The sequence below is a fragment of the Physella acuta genome, unplaced genomic scaffold, assembly GCF_028476545.2.
Source record: "Physella acuta isolate Inbredline_101_S28 unplaced genomic scaffold, ASM2847654v3 ptg001956l, whole genome shotgun sequence".
In the NCBI taxonomy this organism is placed as follows: domain Eukaryota; kingdom Metazoa; phylum Mollusca; class Gastropoda; family Physidae; genus Physella; species Physella acuta.
Window position 1 is genome coordinate 117,177 of NW_026733461.1, and position 19,262 is coordinate 136,438.

At 36.2% G+C, this 19,262-nt stretch overlaps 1 protein-coding gene across 1 annotated transcript; it reads right to left on the reverse strand.

Moving 5' to 3' along the window:
• Positions 1 to 222: 222 nt before the first annotated feature.
• LOC131931385 (apoptosis-resistant E3 ubiquitin protein ligase 1) lies at positions 223 to 17,355 on the reverse strand (the record flags this gene model as incomplete). Its single annotated transcript, XM_059288188.1, is given in 14 exon segments — positions 223 to 5,362; positions 6,292 to 6,467; positions 7,396 to 7,482; positions 7,995 to 8,186; positions 8,895 to 9,020; positions 10,186 to 10,359; positions 11,596 to 11,784; positions 12,378 to 12,499; positions 12,849 to 12,990; positions 13,317 to 13,394; positions 13,756 to 13,889; positions 14,806 to 14,974; positions 15,888 to 16,051; positions 17,157 to 17,355. Coding segments are annotated over 14 exon segments (2,055 nt in total), but the record flags the coding sequence as incomplete, so codon positions are not given.
• Positions 17,356 to 19,262: the final 1,907 nt, after the last annotated feature.

The following is a 19,262-nucleotide window of genomic DNA, read 5'->3' on the forward strand; positions in this document are numbered from 1 at the left end:
GAAATATTTATGTATGTAGGAAAGTTTTGTTATTTTTCAAACACATAACTTTAACGCTAAATAAATAATTTATATTAATAGAATTTGGGTGACACTTTTAAAATAATTGAAAATGACCAGGTTTCATAAGAGTTCTCTTCATATAATGTTAATGGCTTTTAAAAAAAAATATTCATGCTAAAAAAAATGACAACACAGTAATTTTCTTTTTCAACATAGACACAAGTCAAATACCTCATTTATTTATACCACTGTACAGTACAAGATGACATTTTGAAGTTCAGCTCACCAATTTAATATCATTCTAAATAACAAGACATAATGAAGGAAGAAAAAAAAAACATTGCAGCAAAAGTTAATTAGTTGACATTTGTTTAATTAGTTGACATTTGTTTAAAGAAAGGGTTTGTTGAAGGGGTAAGATAATGATATAAAATGGGGGTGGGGGCGTTATTGAGATATCTGGCCCAACATTACCCTATAAATCATGTAATTAGTATCAATAACCCTATTGACGTCTTAAAAGTAAAGAGAAATTAAATTTTTATATGATGTAAACAATCCTCCATATTGGTATCTAATCTGTTTGTTGACTGAATGTTTTTTTTTAGAACAAACATTCTTCATAATATTTAAATATCTGAAGATCTCATGACATATTTAAAATAAACTTTCTTCTTAATAAGTGAAACTCACAAAGGCATACTGAACTATAAATTATGCATGCAAAAAAAAAAATGTGAATATATATTTTTGTTGCTACTTACTGCCGCCTACAATTTAAAAAAAGATTTAACACATTATCTGCAATTATTATTTTATTTTATATCTAAGCAACTGCCTTGCAGTAAACTTGGTTTATAGAGGGTTAAACTGTGGCAATTTTTTAATATATTTAAAGAAATATAAAATGTACACTTCCATTAGGATGCCAAATATTTTAAAGTACGCCATATTTCTATATTCTATAACCATTTGCGTGTAAGAATGGAAGAATCAAATTGATGAAATGTATAGAGTATAAGCATTTCATTTAGTACTGAACTATGTTTTATAGTGGGTGCTACCATAGTCATTTGAATGAAAAAACTTAACAAATAAATTATGTTTTGATTATCTGAAAACAGTTTAAACAACAGTCAATCTTTTGATACTTTTAAAATGGGAAATTGCATAGGCAAAAATAGCAACAACCACTCTGCTCTCTTGCAGGCAATAACCAAGAAAAAGAAAAGACACTATTATCAAATATCAATCTAAACTTTCATTTAAAATTTTAGAATAATCTCCCTTACAAAATGAAGTTTTAAAAAATATTTAAAAAAAAAACTTAACAAATCTTTTTCTTAATCTCATTGTTTAAACCTGAGTTTGCTTTGTCCAATTTAGTATGTCACTAATGTCATACTAAATTATTTCTGTTGAAAGATGTCAGTTTTCTATGTCAATTGTTGCTAGTTATTATATAAAAAGGATAAAATGTCAACAAAATGAAAAAAAAAATGACAGAAAGCCTACCTCTTAAAGTAAATTTCACAGTGTGTAGTATTATATCAATTTATATTTTATTTTCTTGGAGCATTAAAAAAAAATTCAACACTGACAAAACAAAGTCTAAGAAAACAAATTTCAATTACAAACCAAACAAATACTTTTTTGACTAAATTATTTTTAAAAAGTCAACACATAAAAAATTTAACTGACAAAAACTTAAATATTATTGTGTAGAAAATATATTTTTGAACTTGGCAATATATATTTTTTGCATGCAAAAAATCACGAACTAATTTCAGCAACAGCATACATGAAAATAATTAACTGCAACACTGATAACCCCATAATGGTTCTGGAAACTTCAGCAAAGATTCCAGAAGAAGCAAAGCCTGCAGTAAATAATTTGCGATAATTTCAAAATGTAAATAAAAATCCCTCAAACAAGGCCAACATAATATTATATGTGCATGTTTTTTGTCTCAATTCACAATAACATACAGAAATTGTTGAATATAAACTTTTGTTTAACAAAAATAAAATAAAATGAATGAGAGTACCGGGAAAAAAAGAATTTAAAAAAAAAAAGAGTTCTAGTCTTTGAGTAATTTCAACACTGAAGTATTTGATTATATGTAAAAGTAGCACTCAACTAGGTGAAAATTTTGTTTTTCAAGTAGAAGAAAAACAAAAATGAATCATTACGTAAAAATATCAACAGAATATCTAGTAATGAGGTATTGTTCGGCTGCTTTTATTGCTGCAAATAGTTTTCCCAACATTTTTAAAATGGACTAATTAAATATATTACAGCACACAGAACAAAAGTATAATTTTTGTTTTAACTGATGTCTATTGTAACCTGAATCTAATTTCATTAATTATTGCTCAGATTAAACCTTCACGGTTAAAAATGTAGTTACAGTAGAAATCTTTATAGAGTAAAGAAGTTTTTCGCCTCTCCTAACAAAATGTAAAAAAGAAGCCTGAAATATAATTGAGAGTAAAATGCATTTTTAACTGAACAACTTTAAAGTTACCTTTGTTGCAGATTTACATCAAAGTGGCAAGAAGCATGGTCAGTATTTGAAGACGTGGATTGACAAGAAGAAACCTAAAATTCAAACACTGACAAAATATGTTGTCTAGCAGGGCTCAATATAATTTAAAAATTGTTTTAATTAAAAAAAAATTAATTCAAAATTAACACTGAGGTATCCTTGGAAAATTCCAGAAGACCGTTGAGCATAGAGGAAATAAAAATTAAACTGCGACGTCAAAGTAAGTGTTCTACTTAGACTTACATGACAATTTCACCAGTAGTCTTATTGATCCTCTAATGCAGGAGTCTCCAAACTTTTCAGCCCGAGGGGTGCATTGACTATCAAATATCAATTAGGGGGCCAGTTTCTTCTAGGCATCTCTTTGGGGTGGTGAAGCCCCCCCCCACCCCCCCCCCCCCCGCAAGAAATATAATTTATATAGAAATATATAAAAATTTCAAGTGCCCACTCCATGAAAAAAAATCTGAGATAAACATTCTGGGGGCCGACAAAAAAGAGAAAAGAATCTCCGCGGGCCGGGTGAGAGGACCTCGCGTGCCGCATCCGGCCCGCAGTTTGGAGACCCCTGCTCTAATGTTACAATAAATTACCAGCAACAACAGCCTATACCAGAATACCCCAGTTATAGTACGTACATATCTGGTCGAATATAAAGTTCTCGTTTAAATTAATTAGGTGGATCCAAACTTTGAAAAAAAAAAGTGTTAGATTGAAATACTGATTAAGAAAATCTTTTATAAAAAGATATAAATGTATAAATAGATGGCTTAATGGCTTCACAATGCTAGTTATTTACAAAATTAGAATTTAAAAAAAAAAAAGATATATTTAATTTAATAGCAATGAGATAAAAATTTCAAATAGTAAATAGAAGATTTAGACTAGATCTATTTAAAAATGGCTTAAACCATTCATTTTGTGTGTAGGACCTAATATAAATATTCTATAATAATTAATATATATAACAAAAATTTACAATCAAACTAAATAACATGAATGGTTAAGTCAAGAATATCTTTAATACTAAATAAGAGCCTAGAAACAATCTATTATAACACTAAAACCTGTTATAACTATACAACAAAGCTTGTTTGAATAGACTTTAACAATGGAATTTTTTTGGAATGATAGCTATTAAAACATTTTTTTAATCATAAAATGTGTTAAAGAGGATAAAAATCACAAATAAATAATTTTTTTTTTTTTTTACAAGAACTGAAAATACAGTTATAAAATATTTAAGCAAAAATTAAATTTTTTTGATTGCTGATATAAACAAAAAAAAAAGGTTTTGGGTAACCTTAATGACAGCAAGATTTTTTTTTAGACTAATGTATGGCCATGTTATTGTTAGTTCAGGCCCTTTACTGCTAATTTCAAGGGTCATAACTCATAATGACCATGACCTTCAATAAACTGCAATGGGGATGTTAGTTTCATTAAAAAAAAAAAAGTAAAGTATAAGAGACTACCAGGGGTCATAACTCATAGAGACCACTATCTTAACACACAAAGGCATGTACACTAGCCCTGATGGTATAAAACAGCCGTTTAAAAAAAAATTCTGTTTTAAAAAGATATCCAACAAATTAGCAGAATTCAAAGCTAATGAATTCAATTATGCCAGCACATTTTCCATGCTGTCTCAGGCCTAGAAAACAAATGGAGTGTAACCAATAAATTATAATGCTGTACAAGTGTGTAAACAAAGCAGACATTCACCTGTTTGAATCTTTATCACAGTCAGAAGAAAAGAATAAAGGGGATGTAATTTCTTAACATAGGATAACCCAATACATGTGTTACCTCCCCTGTTTAATAGCTGCATAACACATTAATTTAATTTCTTTGTTACATAATAGTTAAACATGAAAGTACTTTTCCTGTTTTTAGGGATCAGTAAAGAAAATTAATTTTAGTTGTTTAATCATTGGCAAGTTCTTTACTAGCATGTAATAATTAATTATCTAATCAAGTTCTACATATTGAACTTGGTTTTTTAACTAATAAAATGGCAACATTTTAAGCATGTTAGAGACAGATGGCGTAGACACAAGTGGGCTAACTTTATAAATGGCTGTAAGCTGTCCGGATCAAAATGAAAAAACAGTTCTTGAGCCGGTGATCAACAAATAGACAAAAATAAAATGCATGAAAATGCCAGCATATAATTTACAGCAGCTCAGCTAGATTCAAATCAGCAGCCACATGTACGCTGCTTGCTCTTGGAAACGTGTTCAATGACCACAAAACTGCTGGGTTGGTTATCACTGGGAAGCTAAAGTCAAACCAACAACCATGTTGATATATTGCACTATCATGAACTAACACCACAGCAGAATTATAAATGGTAAACTCAAATCAACAACCATCTTGATATTGCGTTGTGATATTGAAAATCAACTCAACAGCACAGTCAGAGCAGAAGTGAATGGCAAACTCAAACCAGCAGCCTTGTTGGCACTGCACTGTGATACAATCATCCAACAACAGACTTTGTAAACTCAAATCAACAACCTTATTCCCTCAGCCCCTGTAAATATTAACCTACAGCCACAACCAGTTCTTCATTTCTAATAAGAAATACATCACAAGATCAGATCTGAACAGATGATTTGCAGAATACATGTTGCCCAAGCAAGGCGGCTGAATTGATCTTAAAAAAAGTTTTCCTCTAAAGCAAGTGCATGATGTGAGTGGTAGTTCAGACCAGTCCAAAACCTTGGTTTCCCTCATTGATGGCTATGAGCAGCATGTGGTGGAAGGTCTCCATGTTGTCATAGTCAGGGAGACACAGTTGATTAAAGCTGGAAGAATTTTAAAAATTTAGTTGTTGAAATCAGTTTCCTTATTTTTAAAACTTGTTTGTGTGATGTATTCAAGATCTGTCTTTTGTGTTGTACAGAACTTTGTGTGAGTGTTTTACTGTTTTTAAACATTTTTATTTAACTTTTTTTTACAGACTAAAAACATATTTCTAGAAGAATATTTAAGGTTTTTGTTTTCATATACTTTGACAGTTCAAAACTACAGACTTTGAGCAGTCAGCATGGTTATGGGGGAGGTAGTTATATGTAAGTCTATAGAAACATATTCATATATGGAGGGGTAAATGGGTTACTCTTTAACGCATAGGTGTCTAGCTTTGAGATAGTATGGTCTGCCAGGATAAAACATTACACTTTACACATCATGACAAAAACATAATACTTAATCGAATAGCATCACAGATTACTAAAAACTGATACTATCTGCAAAGCTTTTTTGTACATCTTTGTTTACTTCAAAATATTTAAAAAAAAACTAAGTTGGTGTGGATGAAAGTTGTATACAACAAACAACTACCCTCCCATGTGTGTGTAAGTTGGTGTGGATGAAAGTTGTATCCAACAAACAAGTACCCTACCATGTGTGTGAAGAAGGCAAGCTGTTGTAAGTTGGTGCGGATGAAAGTTGTATACACCAAACAACAACCCTACCATGTGTGTGATAAGTTGGTGCGGATGAAAGTTGTATACAATAAACAACTACCCTACCATGTGTGTGAAGAAGGCAAGCTGTTGTAAGTTGGTGTGGATGAAAGTTGTATACACCAAACAACAACCCTACCATGTGTGTGATAAGTTGGTGCGGATGAAAGTTGTATACAATAAACAACTACCCTACCATGTGTGTGAAGAAGGCAAGCTGTTGTAAGTTGGTGCGGATGAAAGTTGTATACTACAAAGTACCCTACCATGTGTGTGAAGAAGGCAAGCTGTTGTAAGTTGGTGCGGATGAAAGTTGTATCTTCGGGACCAGCTCCGAGAAACCCCCAGGTGGGAGCTGCGATGACCCGGTTATAAACTGTAACAATCTGGCCATTTGCTCCTCTGTGAAACTTGCGATGATGGTCCAGAACCAGTCCAGTACCTGAAATAGTGGTGACATCATCATAAAAAATTTATATTGACGAGGTAACAAATAGTTTATATTGGTGAGATCACAAATAGTATATATTAGTGATATAACAAATAGCTAATGTTGGTGACATCATTACAAGTAGTTTATATTGGTGACATCATCACATATAATTTACAACATTTCAGACATGAATACATATATTTCAAAACAATTAATGACAAATATTTCAATTATTCTGACAACTACTTCATTGCTATGTTATTCTTGGATGGTCTTTGAACATTACTAAATAATGTATGTACACCCAGTGTAGCCAAATTGTCTGAAACTGAAGACATCACTGAGTCCATCCAGCTCTAATTTGTAACTGGCACAAGCCATGGGACAGGACCTTCCTTTATCTACCCTACCGACTATCAGGTTTTGCATGGCAAATTAAATAATAAAAATTATATTTTTAAAACAAAACATTTTTCCAAAGTATTGAGCTGTAAAATTGTTCTGAAACAGTGAATAGTTAAAAAAGTAACGTTCCTAATCCGAGCGTGATGGTCCATAAGACAAGTGAAGTAATACAAAACAACATCAGATCTGAACAAAAGAGTTCAACTGTTTCTGTGACCTCGGATAGTGTGGTCTGCAATATGCTGAGCCACCTTTACTTACTTAACGCATGTTAGGCACCCATCAGAGCTAGGTGGAATCAGGGATGTTCTAGTGATTTCAACCAGGATTCGAAATCAAGATTTAGGGTTAGCAGTCTAGCCCTCTACTGGTAGGCCATGCCATCCCACAATAATTAATATGTTGAGAGTTAAACTATTTAACAAATGTAAATGATGATAAATAAAATAAATTTATATGCTTATTAAAACAAATGTGTTGTGATGTTGAGAATTAAGATTTATTTTTCCTACACTTAAATCCTTGTACTCACCCTGTTAAAAGATGCTGTAGCCCCCACTACATTGTGATAGAGTTTGAAATCCGCAATGCTGTAAGTTCCAGTGCCACACATTAAGAGCTGCGTACAATTTAATAATTAATTGATAAACTACTGATTAAATATCAAAATAAACAAATTCTTTTTTTTTTGTCATGACTGGATCCTATTTTTTTTTTTAAAATACACAAAATCAAAGTCAAATAAAACTATTTTTTTTTTATCCTGACTAGATCATAATTTTTTAAAACTCAGAATAAAATAAAAATATATAGCTGCATTTAAAAAAAAAATGTGCTTGGTTTAGGTAAAAATAAAATTCAGTTGTCAAGCTGGTTTAAATAAAAATCATTGTTAATGAGAAACTTTTGTTTAAATAAAATCATCGTTAATGAGTAAGATTAGTTTAAATAATATCATTGTTAATGAGAAACATCAATTAAAATGAAATCATTGTTAATGAGAAACATTGGTTTAAATAAAATCATTATAAATCAGAATCATTAGTTTAAATGTAATCTTAGTAAATGAAGAATATCTGTTTTAGGAAGACCATCAATTACAAAACCAACATCAACACATCAAACAGTTACCTCCAACTCATTCTCATCAAATATACTGAGCAAATTTTCAGGGATTAGCTCCGAGCTTAGACCCTTCATAAAACTCTCCACCTCGTCTTTTACAGGGGTGACTAGCCTGTGCTGGGCCAGAGCATCCAGGTAGCGAAGTTTGTTGCTGTTGGTCACCGCAATTTTAGAACCATTGGGTATCAGGTCAACAACCTGTGAAAAAAACAAAACATTGGGTTACAAGAGTTAAACAATTTGTGTCATTAAACAACATGAATCAAAAACAAAACAAAACATTGGGTTACAAGAGTTAAACAATTTGTGTCATTAAACAACATGAATCAAAAACAAAACAAAACATTCAGTTAAGAGAGTTCCCAAGTTTGGCATCAAACAACATGAATTGCATACTAAATAAAATGTGCAGCTAATTCTCATTTTTTTGTAAGTTGTGACAAATCCACATATTATCTTCTGTAGGCACACATTAATAATGTGTTGTGTTTAATCCTTTTTTTATTTTGTTATAAGTAGTCGGCAAAGGACATCATGCAACGTAAGACACCAATTCTTTTTATTTTCTCAGTTTGTGGCAGCTAAACCAGAAGATTTCATCTTATCCCATACACTGGCATCTTGTCCCACAAAATTTCATCCAAAATTATATCTTATTCCAGAAAATTTCATCTATCAGAAAATTTCATCTATCTGAAAATTTCATCTATTAGAAAATTTCATCTATTAGAAAATTTCATCTACCAGAAAATTTCATCATATCCTAGAAGATTCAGGTTTATCCCAGGAAACTAAAATTTTCTTGATTAACCTTTGCCCTCTAGCTACCTAACGTACGGTGACCTCTCCAACTAGCTCTAGCCTAAAACAAAAACACTGTGCAGCTAAAAATAACCTCAGTCTCACCTTGACCAACTGACCCTGCGTATCATAAACCTCCTCAGCAAATGTCAGCTCCATGTCATCCACGTCATTGTTCTCAATGTAAGAAATTTTGGTGGTGAAAAATTCAGGGTCGTCTGTTTCAAAATGCTGAAAGGTTAAGAGTTAATGAATGCAAGTAGGTCAGCAGAATTGTTAGTGGGAGAGAATCTAAAGAAACTCATCTCATTGCAAATATTGATAACACAACACCCAATGAAAGTTTCATATAATTTTGACTCTTTTTTTATGACGAAAATGGGATGGCACTTATTGCATAAAACAACACAAATAGTAAAAAGTAAAGTAAATACAGTTCCCTTTCGAACCCCTGACATTCCACGGAGCAGGTGAAGTAGAGTCCACCCATTTCAGTGACGCGATAGTGTATTCAACACTATGTCCAGCCGCCTTTACTTTCCCTCGTACATGACAAATGCTTATGTTTAGGTTGGCTACTAACCTTATACGTGACATTTTATTTAGGTTGGCCACTAACCTTATATGTGACAAATGTTTATGTTTAGGTTGGCCACTAACCCTATACGTGACCAAAGTTGATGTTTAGGTTGGCCACTAACCTTATATGTGACAAATGTTTATGTTTAGGTTGGCCACTAACCTTGTATGTGACAAACGTTTATGTTTAGGTAGGCCACTAACCTTATACATGACAAATGTTTATGTTTAGGTTGGCCACTAACCTTGTATGTGACAAAGTTTATGTTTAGGTTGGCCACTAACCTTATAGGTGACAAAAGTTTATGTTTATGTTGGCCACTAACCTTATACGTGACAAAAGTTTATGTTTAGGTTGGCCACTAACCTTATACGTGACAAAAGTTTATGTTTAGGTTAGCCACTAACCTTATACATGACAAATGTTTATGTTTAGGTTGGCCACTAACCTTATACGTGACAAACGTTTATGTTTAAGTTAGCCACTAACCTTGTATGTGACAAAGTTTATGTTTAGGTAGGCCACTAGCCTTATACATGACAAATGTTTATGTTTAGGTTGGCCACTAACCCTATACGTGATAAAAGTTTATGTTTATGTTGGCCACTAACCTTATATGTGACAAAAGTTTATGTTTAGGTTGGCCACTAACCTTATACGTGACAAAAGTTTATGTTTACGTTGGCCACTAACCTTATATGAGACAAAAGTTTATGTTTAGGTTGGCCACTAACCCTATACGTGACAAAAGTTTATGTTTAGGTTGGCCACTAACCTTATACGTGACAAAAGTTTATGTTTATGTAGCCAACTAACCTTATACGTGACCCGTAGCCCAATCAGCTGGGCCAGGAAGGAGCGGGTAAACTTGGCCTTGACCAGCTGTGTCCGCTTGGCTGCGGACTCAATCAGACACTTGCCCACAATCTTGCCAGCAAACTCGTACAGCTTCACTTTCTTGTCTGGCGGCCTTTTAGGGTTGGGGTGGACCTACAGGGCGGGAGGAGGAGAGAGGGAGGTAAGAGTTAACCCAGTGACAAACAATAGACTGTTTCATAACAAACAGAAGCTTAACATTTAAAAGCTGAAATATTCTATAGTGTGTGATGACCTTACCAGTCCCTGTGGGTTGTCTGTGTGTGCCTGTCTGTGTGAGTGTGTCTGCCTTTGTGTGTCTGAGTGTCTGTGTGTGTCTGTGTGAGTGTGTCTGATGATCTACCAGTCCCTGTGGGTTGTCTGTGTGTGTCTGTCTGTGTGAGTGTCTGTGAATCTGTGTGTGTGTATGATGACCTACCAGCCCCTGTGGGTTGTCTGTGTGAGTGTCTGTGATGACCTACCAGCCCCAGTGGGTTGTCTGTGTGTGTCTGTGTGTGTGTGTGATGACCTACCAGCCCCTGTGGGTTGTCTGTGTGTGTGTGTGTGTGATGACCTACCAGCCCCTGTGAGTTGTCTGTGTGAGTGTGTCTGTGTGTGATGACCTACCAGCCCCTGTGGGTTGTCTGTGTGTGTGTGTGTATGAGTGTGTGTGTGTGTGTGATGACCTACCAGCCCCTGTGGGTTGTCTGTGTGTGTGTGATGACCTACCAGCCCCTGTGGGTTGTCTGTGTGTGTATGAGTGTGTGTGTGTGTGATGACCTACCAGCCCCTGTGGGTTGTCTGTGTGTGTGTGTGTATGAGTGTGTGTGTGTGTGTGATGACCTACCAGCCCCTGTGGGTTGTCTGTGTGTGTGTGATGACCTACCAGCCCCTGTGGGTTGTCTGTGTGTGTATGAGTGTGTGTGTGTGTGATGACCTACCAGCCCCTGTGGTTTGTCTGTGTGTGTGTGTGTATGAGTGTGTGTGTGTGTGTGATGACCTACCAGCCCCTGTGGGTTGTCTGTGTGTGTGTGTGATGACCTACCAGCCCCTGTGGGTTGTCTGTGTGTGTATGTGTGTGTGTGTGTGTGATGACCTACCAGCCCCTGTGGGTTGTCTGTGTGTGTGTGTGTATGAGTGTGTGTGTGTGTGTGTGATGACCTACCAGCCCCTGTGTGTGTGATGACCTACCAGCCCCTGTGGGTTGTCTGTGTGTGTATGTGTGTGTGTGTGTGTGATGACCTACCAGCCCCTGTGGGTTGTCTGTGTGTGTGTGTGTATGAGTGTGTGTGTGTGTGTGTGATGACCTACCAGCCCCTGTGTGTGTGTGTGATGACCTACCAGCCCCTGTGTGTGTGTGTGATGACCTACCAGCCCCTGTGGGTTGTCTGTGAACCTGGTAAACAGCTGGGAACAGTTGGGGTCAAACAGTTCCTTCCCCAGCAGCTCAAACCACTCCCTGCTCAGCCCTCCCCAGTCCAGACCCTGCTCCCCTATGAAGGAGATCTCAAACCTCCGGCACCAGTCGTTGACACTCAGGGGCTTCGTTACTTTATATGACTAAAATATTAAGAAATATGAAGATTAAAAACTAATAATAAACATTAAGAAATATGAAGATTAAAAACTAATAATAGTAATAACTCTTGTTTTAGTAAGTTACTTCCCTTGAATATTTTTTTAAACAAGTACTAAAGAAAAAATTCTATGAAATTAAACCAGGCTATGGTTGTTACTCCTCTAGTCTGACTTTCTTTGATGTACTAATATTAATGCTGAAGTATTTATTAAAGTACCTCAATAAAACAATCATTTAAAAAAAACCATCTTTTATTTTGAATGTGTAAACACAAAATTTTATTTTATGAATTTACTTTTAGAGCAAAGATCTTCAAATATACTCTCCATTTCTTTATTTAAATATGCTGGTTATTAAAATTATATTAAATAAATACAGAACAAATTTTATCACTATTAGAAGGATGTGTTAGTAGTTAATTTTACTAACAATTTTACAAAGATTTGTGTATATCCATTACGGCCTACTAACTTAATATTTGAATAGCAAACTGATTCAAGAATTTAAAAATAGCAATACTGACTTCAGATTCTAATTGCAAAATTGATTCAAGAGATTTAAAATAACCACTCACACTAGACAGCAGACTTGACCTCTCTATTTTGAGCAGCAGTGTATTATGGGATCGCCTGTCGTGAAAGCTTTGAATCTCCCGGTTGAAAAAATCTCGTTTATCGTTGAAAGTTTCAGATCCACCTTATTGGAATTAAAAAAAAAAACATTTTCTAAAAGGAATCTCTAGAAGATACAGATTTTTAAAAACTTGGCATAGGGCATCAAAGTATGGAACTCAGTAGGGAGAGGTCAATGGGTGGGGTCAAGTGGGGAGGGGGTCAAGATGAGGAGGCGGGCCAAAGCGGGAAAGGGTGAAACAAATTTTTTGTTACATGACTCTCTGAAAGATACTGGATTTTGTGAACTTCTCATACATTACCAAAATGAAGGGGTCAAACTGGGAGGAATTAAAGTAGGAGGGGGGGGGGGGGGTCATAGTGGTAGGGGTCATTGTGGGAGGGGTCAAAATAAACTATATAAAAAGTCTCACCAATGCTTTTTAAAAGAAAACTGGAAAAAGTGGCCGCAATAATATTTCTATCCTGGGCTGCCAGTTCAACAGACTGCTGGCTCCCGTCTTCAATAACAAACGTTGGAGCATCAAACTGGTTGCTCACTCCGTTAAAGATAAACTGAAAATTTAAAATATTTTGATTTGGTAAAAAAAATGACGTTTTAACAAAAACTGGATCATTATTTAGTAAACGAAGTGCTGAAACCATTTAGTGTTAAAACAAAAGTAACTTTCGGATGTTTATGACTAGTCACAATTTTTAACAAATAAAATTGTTTTTTTTGTCAATTTTGATGGCGTCTGTAGTTTTATTGGGCGCAATTTGTAACAAATAAAAATTTTTTCGAACAACTTTGATAACCTCTGTAAATTTTTAGTTAAATAAGTTTAATACGTTTTTAAGTGTTTGTAGTTTTTGTAACTAGAAAAATATAAAAAACATACTTTTGTCCAGGGGCAGACACGAAATGTACACAACTTCCTCCTGTAGATCTTGAAACAAAATTCTTTGATCGTCATTTGCTGAGGAAGTGGGAATATAAAAATTTAAACATCAAAGTTTTTTTAATTTAAACAAAATTCATATTAGTTGTAAAGAAAACTATTAGCATTAAGTAATTAAAAAGTTTACAGATTCTAAACTAATTTGGATTCAAATATGGCCCCAAATGTAGTAACTTAAAATCACTTTAAGAAGCTCATCTCTACAAAAAAAAAATGTTTTATGGTAACGTAAAAGTAAATTACACTATTACAAAACTAGTTTCCGAGTAAAAAGCAGAGAGTTACTAATTAAATCTTTGTCTCTTTAATTAACTGACCCGCGACCACCAAAAGTTCAGACAAACAAAAACTGGAACAAGCCAGATTGGGTCAACTTTACCTTAGGTGAAATATAAACAAAAACTTTTTTTGGCTTCTCCAGTTTTTCCCCATTGAGTGACAAAAGCCTGGCCATGTGCCACACACTGCTCTTCTGTTTGTAAACGTTCTTGATCACCTTGTTGTACTCCCCAGCTGAGGAGAAGATTGTGTCATAGAGGTATTTATGATCCCATTTTAAAACTTTTTTCCTGAAAAAGTACTTTTCATTGGTTTTTAAAAGATAAAAATAGTTTTCAGTTTACTTTTACAAAATTTCTTTATTGTAATTTTTTTTTTTAAAAACAGTTTTCAAACCAATTATTTTTAAAAGAAAAATACTTCTTCTGGAATAAAGACAAATAAAGTGGAAAGAAATAAAAGATTTATAAAAAAAGATGTGTATATGGCTAGTATTAATTATTTTTATTCAGAAATGATTCCAGACCATGTTTTCAAGATGTAAATGAGGCCATGTGACCATGTTTACACACCCAGAGTCAGAAGACAAGCAGGAAGTGGTTGTATGTGAAACAACAACAGTCAGATGTTGAATGTGTCAACAAACTTTTAACACACACGTGCTGTTGACAGTGTCAGCTGACAGTGTGTTTGACATTGCTAGAACACAGACACATTTGACACTGGCAGTGTTATGTGGCATTCACAATTTAAATTAGCAGTGATAATAATAATATGATAGTATTAACACCAGACATGTAGAATTTTTTTTTTACCAGAGTTCTGTCCCCTAACTAATCTAGTGCCTAGATTGTTACAAATAAAAATTTTAGTTCTAAAATAAGCAATGATCACATCCATTAAAAAACTGAAATATTCAATCCCTAAATTTTACTCAAACTGTCTAAACCAGGAGTTAAAGCTTTATTTGAAAAATAAATACAAATTATTTATTTTAAAACAATTGTTAAGCCATACCAAATTTTTAGTTTTAATCCCAATTCAGTCAGTTATAGAAATAACATTAAAACTCATGTTGTACCTATATTTTATCCATATTTTCAAAATAAGACGTTCTACTAACAAAAAGAGACAGCGCAGCAGAACATACTTTCAAGGACGAGGATGTCAAACTCCCCATTCTTGAGCTTGACGTCACCGTAAGACACCACGGCCTGGTAGCAGCCTTTCTGGTCTATCTTGATGTACATGACCAGCTTCTTGTCCTGGGTGTTGTAGATGATCTGGGTGGTGGGGTTGTAGCGCTCTTTGGTGCCAGCCTGGGTTAATTATAGGTGATTAGATGGGTGTGTGTAGTGGGGTTGTAGCGCTCCTTAGTGCCAGCCTGGGGTAGGTTAATTACAGGTAATTAGCTGGGTGTGTGGGTTAATTACAGGTAATTAGCTGGGTGTGTGGGTTAATTACAGGTAATTAGCAGTGAGTGTGGGAGGTGGGGTTGTAGCGCTCTTTGGTGCCAGCCTGGGTAATTACAGGTTATTAATTGGTGCAGGTCTGGGTTAATTACAGGTAATTAGCTAGGTGTGTGGGTTAATTACAGGTAATTAGCTGGGTGTGTGGGTTAATTACAGGTAATTAGCTAGGTGTGTGTGTGGTGGGGTTGTAGCGCTCCTTGGTGCCAGCCTGGAGTAGGTTCTTCTTCTTCTTCTTTGTTCTTAATTATTAGTGTTAATAGGTTAATTACAGGTAATTAATTGGACTGGGTGTTTGGGGGGGGGAGGGGGTTGTACTGCTCATTGGTGCCAGGTAATTAACTTGGTGGGTGAGGGGGGGGGGATCTTAACTCTTTTAGCTGTGAGGCCTGGGTTAACTTAATTATAGGTAAATAACTGATGGCTTGGGGCCACATGTAGTGCATTCAACTTCAGTTCTCAATTTTGGATTTCAGTGAGGACACGAGGCAGTAGGAACTCCTGAGTCCACCCAGCTCTGATGAATACCTGACTCATGTTAGGGAACGTAAAGGTGGCATATGAAGGAATAGTGTGGTCTGCACTATGGCTAGCCACCTTTTCTTTCCCCAACGTAATTCAGGAACCCATCAGAGCTGGATGGACTCAGGGATGCCTTATAGTCACAAGCCCGAACCGTGATCTGAACTTGACACCTGTCTAGAAGCCAAACACTCTACCATTGGACCACACCATCCCACAAAGGTTGGGGCAAACAAATTACCGCAGTGACTTTGATCTTGAAAAATGCCTTGTGGTCCGCCCTGTACGGCGCCAGGTTGCCGAAGGAGTCCCTGGTCTCTATGACCAGGGGGTGCTTGCTGCCTGAAGGGAAGACGACTGTGGAGGTGTAGTGCATGAATCCAGTCTTGGAGGGGTCGATTGGTCCTGGGGAGAGACAGATTCCTGATATCAAGATACGTTTTAAAATAGGCTTGTCGGCAGCACATGTCATGATTCCTTATATTCAGATACATTTTAAAATAGGCTTGTATGCAGCACATGTTATGGTTCCTGATATTGAAATACATTTTAAAATAGGCTAGTGGGCAGCATATGTCATGATTCCTGATATTGAAATACATTTTAAAATAGGCTAGTGGGCAGCATATGTCATGATTCCTGATATTGAAATACATTTTAAAATAGGCTAGTGGGCAGCATATGTCATGATTCCTGATATTGAAATATATTTAAAAATAGGCTAGTGGGCAGCATATGTCATGATTCCTGATATTGAAATATATTTAAAAATAGGCTAGTGGGCAGCATATGTCATGATTCCTGATATTGAAATATATTTAAAAATAGGCTAGTGGGCAGCATATGTCATGATTCCTGATATTGAAATATATTTAAAAATAGGCTAGTGGGCAGCATATGTCATGATTCCTGATATTGAAATATATTTAAAAATACGCTTGTGGGCAGCCAACATGTCAGAACAAAATTAGAAAAGGCAAAACATGTTTGTTAAAAGAAGAGCATAATTCCTTCTCATAGTATACTTACACATCAAAACTTGCAAATGATTGGTTTTTTCTGTATAAATCAATACTTTGAACAAATAAAATGTATAACAAATAGGTCTCTTATTCAACTCTAATTTTAAATTTATAAAATAAGACTAAAGTGTATCAATTAGTCTTGAAGAGTTATTTAATAATTTTATCTGAATAACAGAAATTTGGTAAAAATATTTTTTAATTAAAAAACAGGACAGAGCAGGAGACAGACAGACAGTAGTTGAGAGTGACAGACAGACAGACAGACAGACAGACAGACAGTAGTTGAGAGTGACAGACAGACAGACAGACAGACAGTAGTTGAGAGTGACAGACAGACAGACAGACAGACAGTAGTTGAGAGTGACAGACAGACAGTAGTTGAGAGTGACAGACAGACAGTAGTTGAGAGTGACAGACAGACAGACAGACAGACGGTAGGGAGCAGCAGAATTAGGGGAGGTAACGCAGACACGCAACACACTGACCTGGATCAAAAGATTTGATGAAGGGACTGTCGCGGATGTGCCGGCCGCCCACCATGATTGAAATCTTGTAGGTGCCAGACTTGTGGACGGTGAACGAACAGCGCACCAGGTTCACGTCTGTCGGGCTGTTCCCTGAGAATTCCAACGTGCGTGCGACCTTGACACCCTCGTGGAGTATCTCTATCAGGATTCCGTCCCCGTCGGACACTGGGTAAGGGGCACCACTTTTCTGAAAGAACTGACCAAACAATAGCAATGAACATTGGTGTGGAAACATTTAGCTTGAGGAGATAACTTATGTCAGATAATGAGACATGGGAACACTGGGTTAAAGACCAAAGAGCTGTACATAGGGAAAAAGAAAAGTAAAATATACTTTCAAATCAGATGGTCCATGGGGCAGGTGAAGTAGAGGTTCACCTGTTGCAGTGACCTCGGTATACAAAGGGATAGTATGGTCAGCATTATGCCAAGCAGCCTTTATTTTCCCTTATGTGAATTAGGTACCCATCTGAGCTTGGTGGACTCAGGGATATCATGTAGACAAGGCCTTGATTCTGAACTCATGACTTTCAGGTTAGTAGTCATATACTCTACCATCCAACCATACACGTGAACAATTTAAATAATCTGTTTGCCTGTCACAAAAGCTCTTTCACAAGAGAAGTTAGCATACAGACCAGATAGTGGAGATGAAAGAAATTTGCTGTATGGCGGTGTGGATAAGTTTGATGTGTGGAATGTGAGGGAGGTGGGAGATTCAATGTGTAGGAATGTGGGAAGTTCAATGTGAGGGAGTGTGGGAGGTTCAATGTGAGGGAGTGTAGGAGGTTCAATGTGAGGGTGTGTGTTTGACATGTTACATCAGTAAGTTAAATATGGATGTTGATGAGGGGATAATGAAGAGGACAGGAGGGCAGAGGGAGATAGGAAATTGTATTGTTGGATGCATTGAAGTGTATTGTTAAGATAAGTTAGGTCGAAGGCAGAGAGGTACTGGCACTATATAAATAAGTCTGTTAGTTGGGGAAAGGGGGGGGGGGGTGAAGTAGATTTGTAACAAAATACTTAGGTCGATAGCTTGAGAAATTTTTAGGAATAAGGATGGAAGGGGGGGGGGGTATGAATGATGGGGACGATGGCATTGTGAGGTAAGTTTATGGTGATGGAGGGAAGGAATGGGACAAGTCAGATGTGAGTGAAATGGTGGTGGTGGTGTGTTGACTATGTCTGGGGAGGGGGGATGGGATGGGAGGCATGTGCGGGAAGGAAACAAACAATGGCGCAAACCACACACGGCGACCAGAATCAATATCTAACGCGCCCGTAATTGAAAGGTCATCCGTCTTATCTGTTGCTTCCGGTTAGTCGCGGTCGTCTGATAAAAACATGACAACAACGGGGCAGCCAATTATCTGCTGACGTGTCATTACATCATCACGCGCTGTGACGTCACGCGTCGGTAAACAAGACCTTTCGGAGAATTTTTTTCTCCTCTCTGTTTTTTACCGCAGTCTGACAATGGATTCGTCCAATTATGGAGGGGAGGGGGGGATGGGTAGATATTCTATTTAGTATGAGGTCAGGACAAAATCTAGTGTAAATATTTGTTTTAATATTCGTTGGGTCTTATCCAGATAAGCCCCGCCACTAATGTCAGCTTCAATTTATTGCACGCACGCAATCTTGTGGGTTAGCTGAAGACGAAATCCTCCAGAGAAAATGGAAATGGATTGGCCACACACTCAGGAAGCCTGTATCCAGCATAACAAGACAGGCCCTCACCTGGAATCCACAGGGCAGGAGGAGGAGAGGCAGACCAAGAAAGACCTGGAGACGTGACCTGGAAGAAGACACCAAGAAGATTGGATACACCTGGGGACAGTTGGAGAGACTAGCACAGGACAGAGCCGCCTGGAAAGCTCTTGTCAGCGGCCTATGTCCCAGGAGGGGCGACAGGCAAACCTAACAGAACCTAGTCTATTTATGTAACGACTTAATTTTAAAAAAAAATATTTGGCAAAGTTTTTACTCTTTCGTATACGTCAGCAAAAGAACGCGAAGAAAATATTAAATACACGCACATTGCTAAAGCATATTAAACGG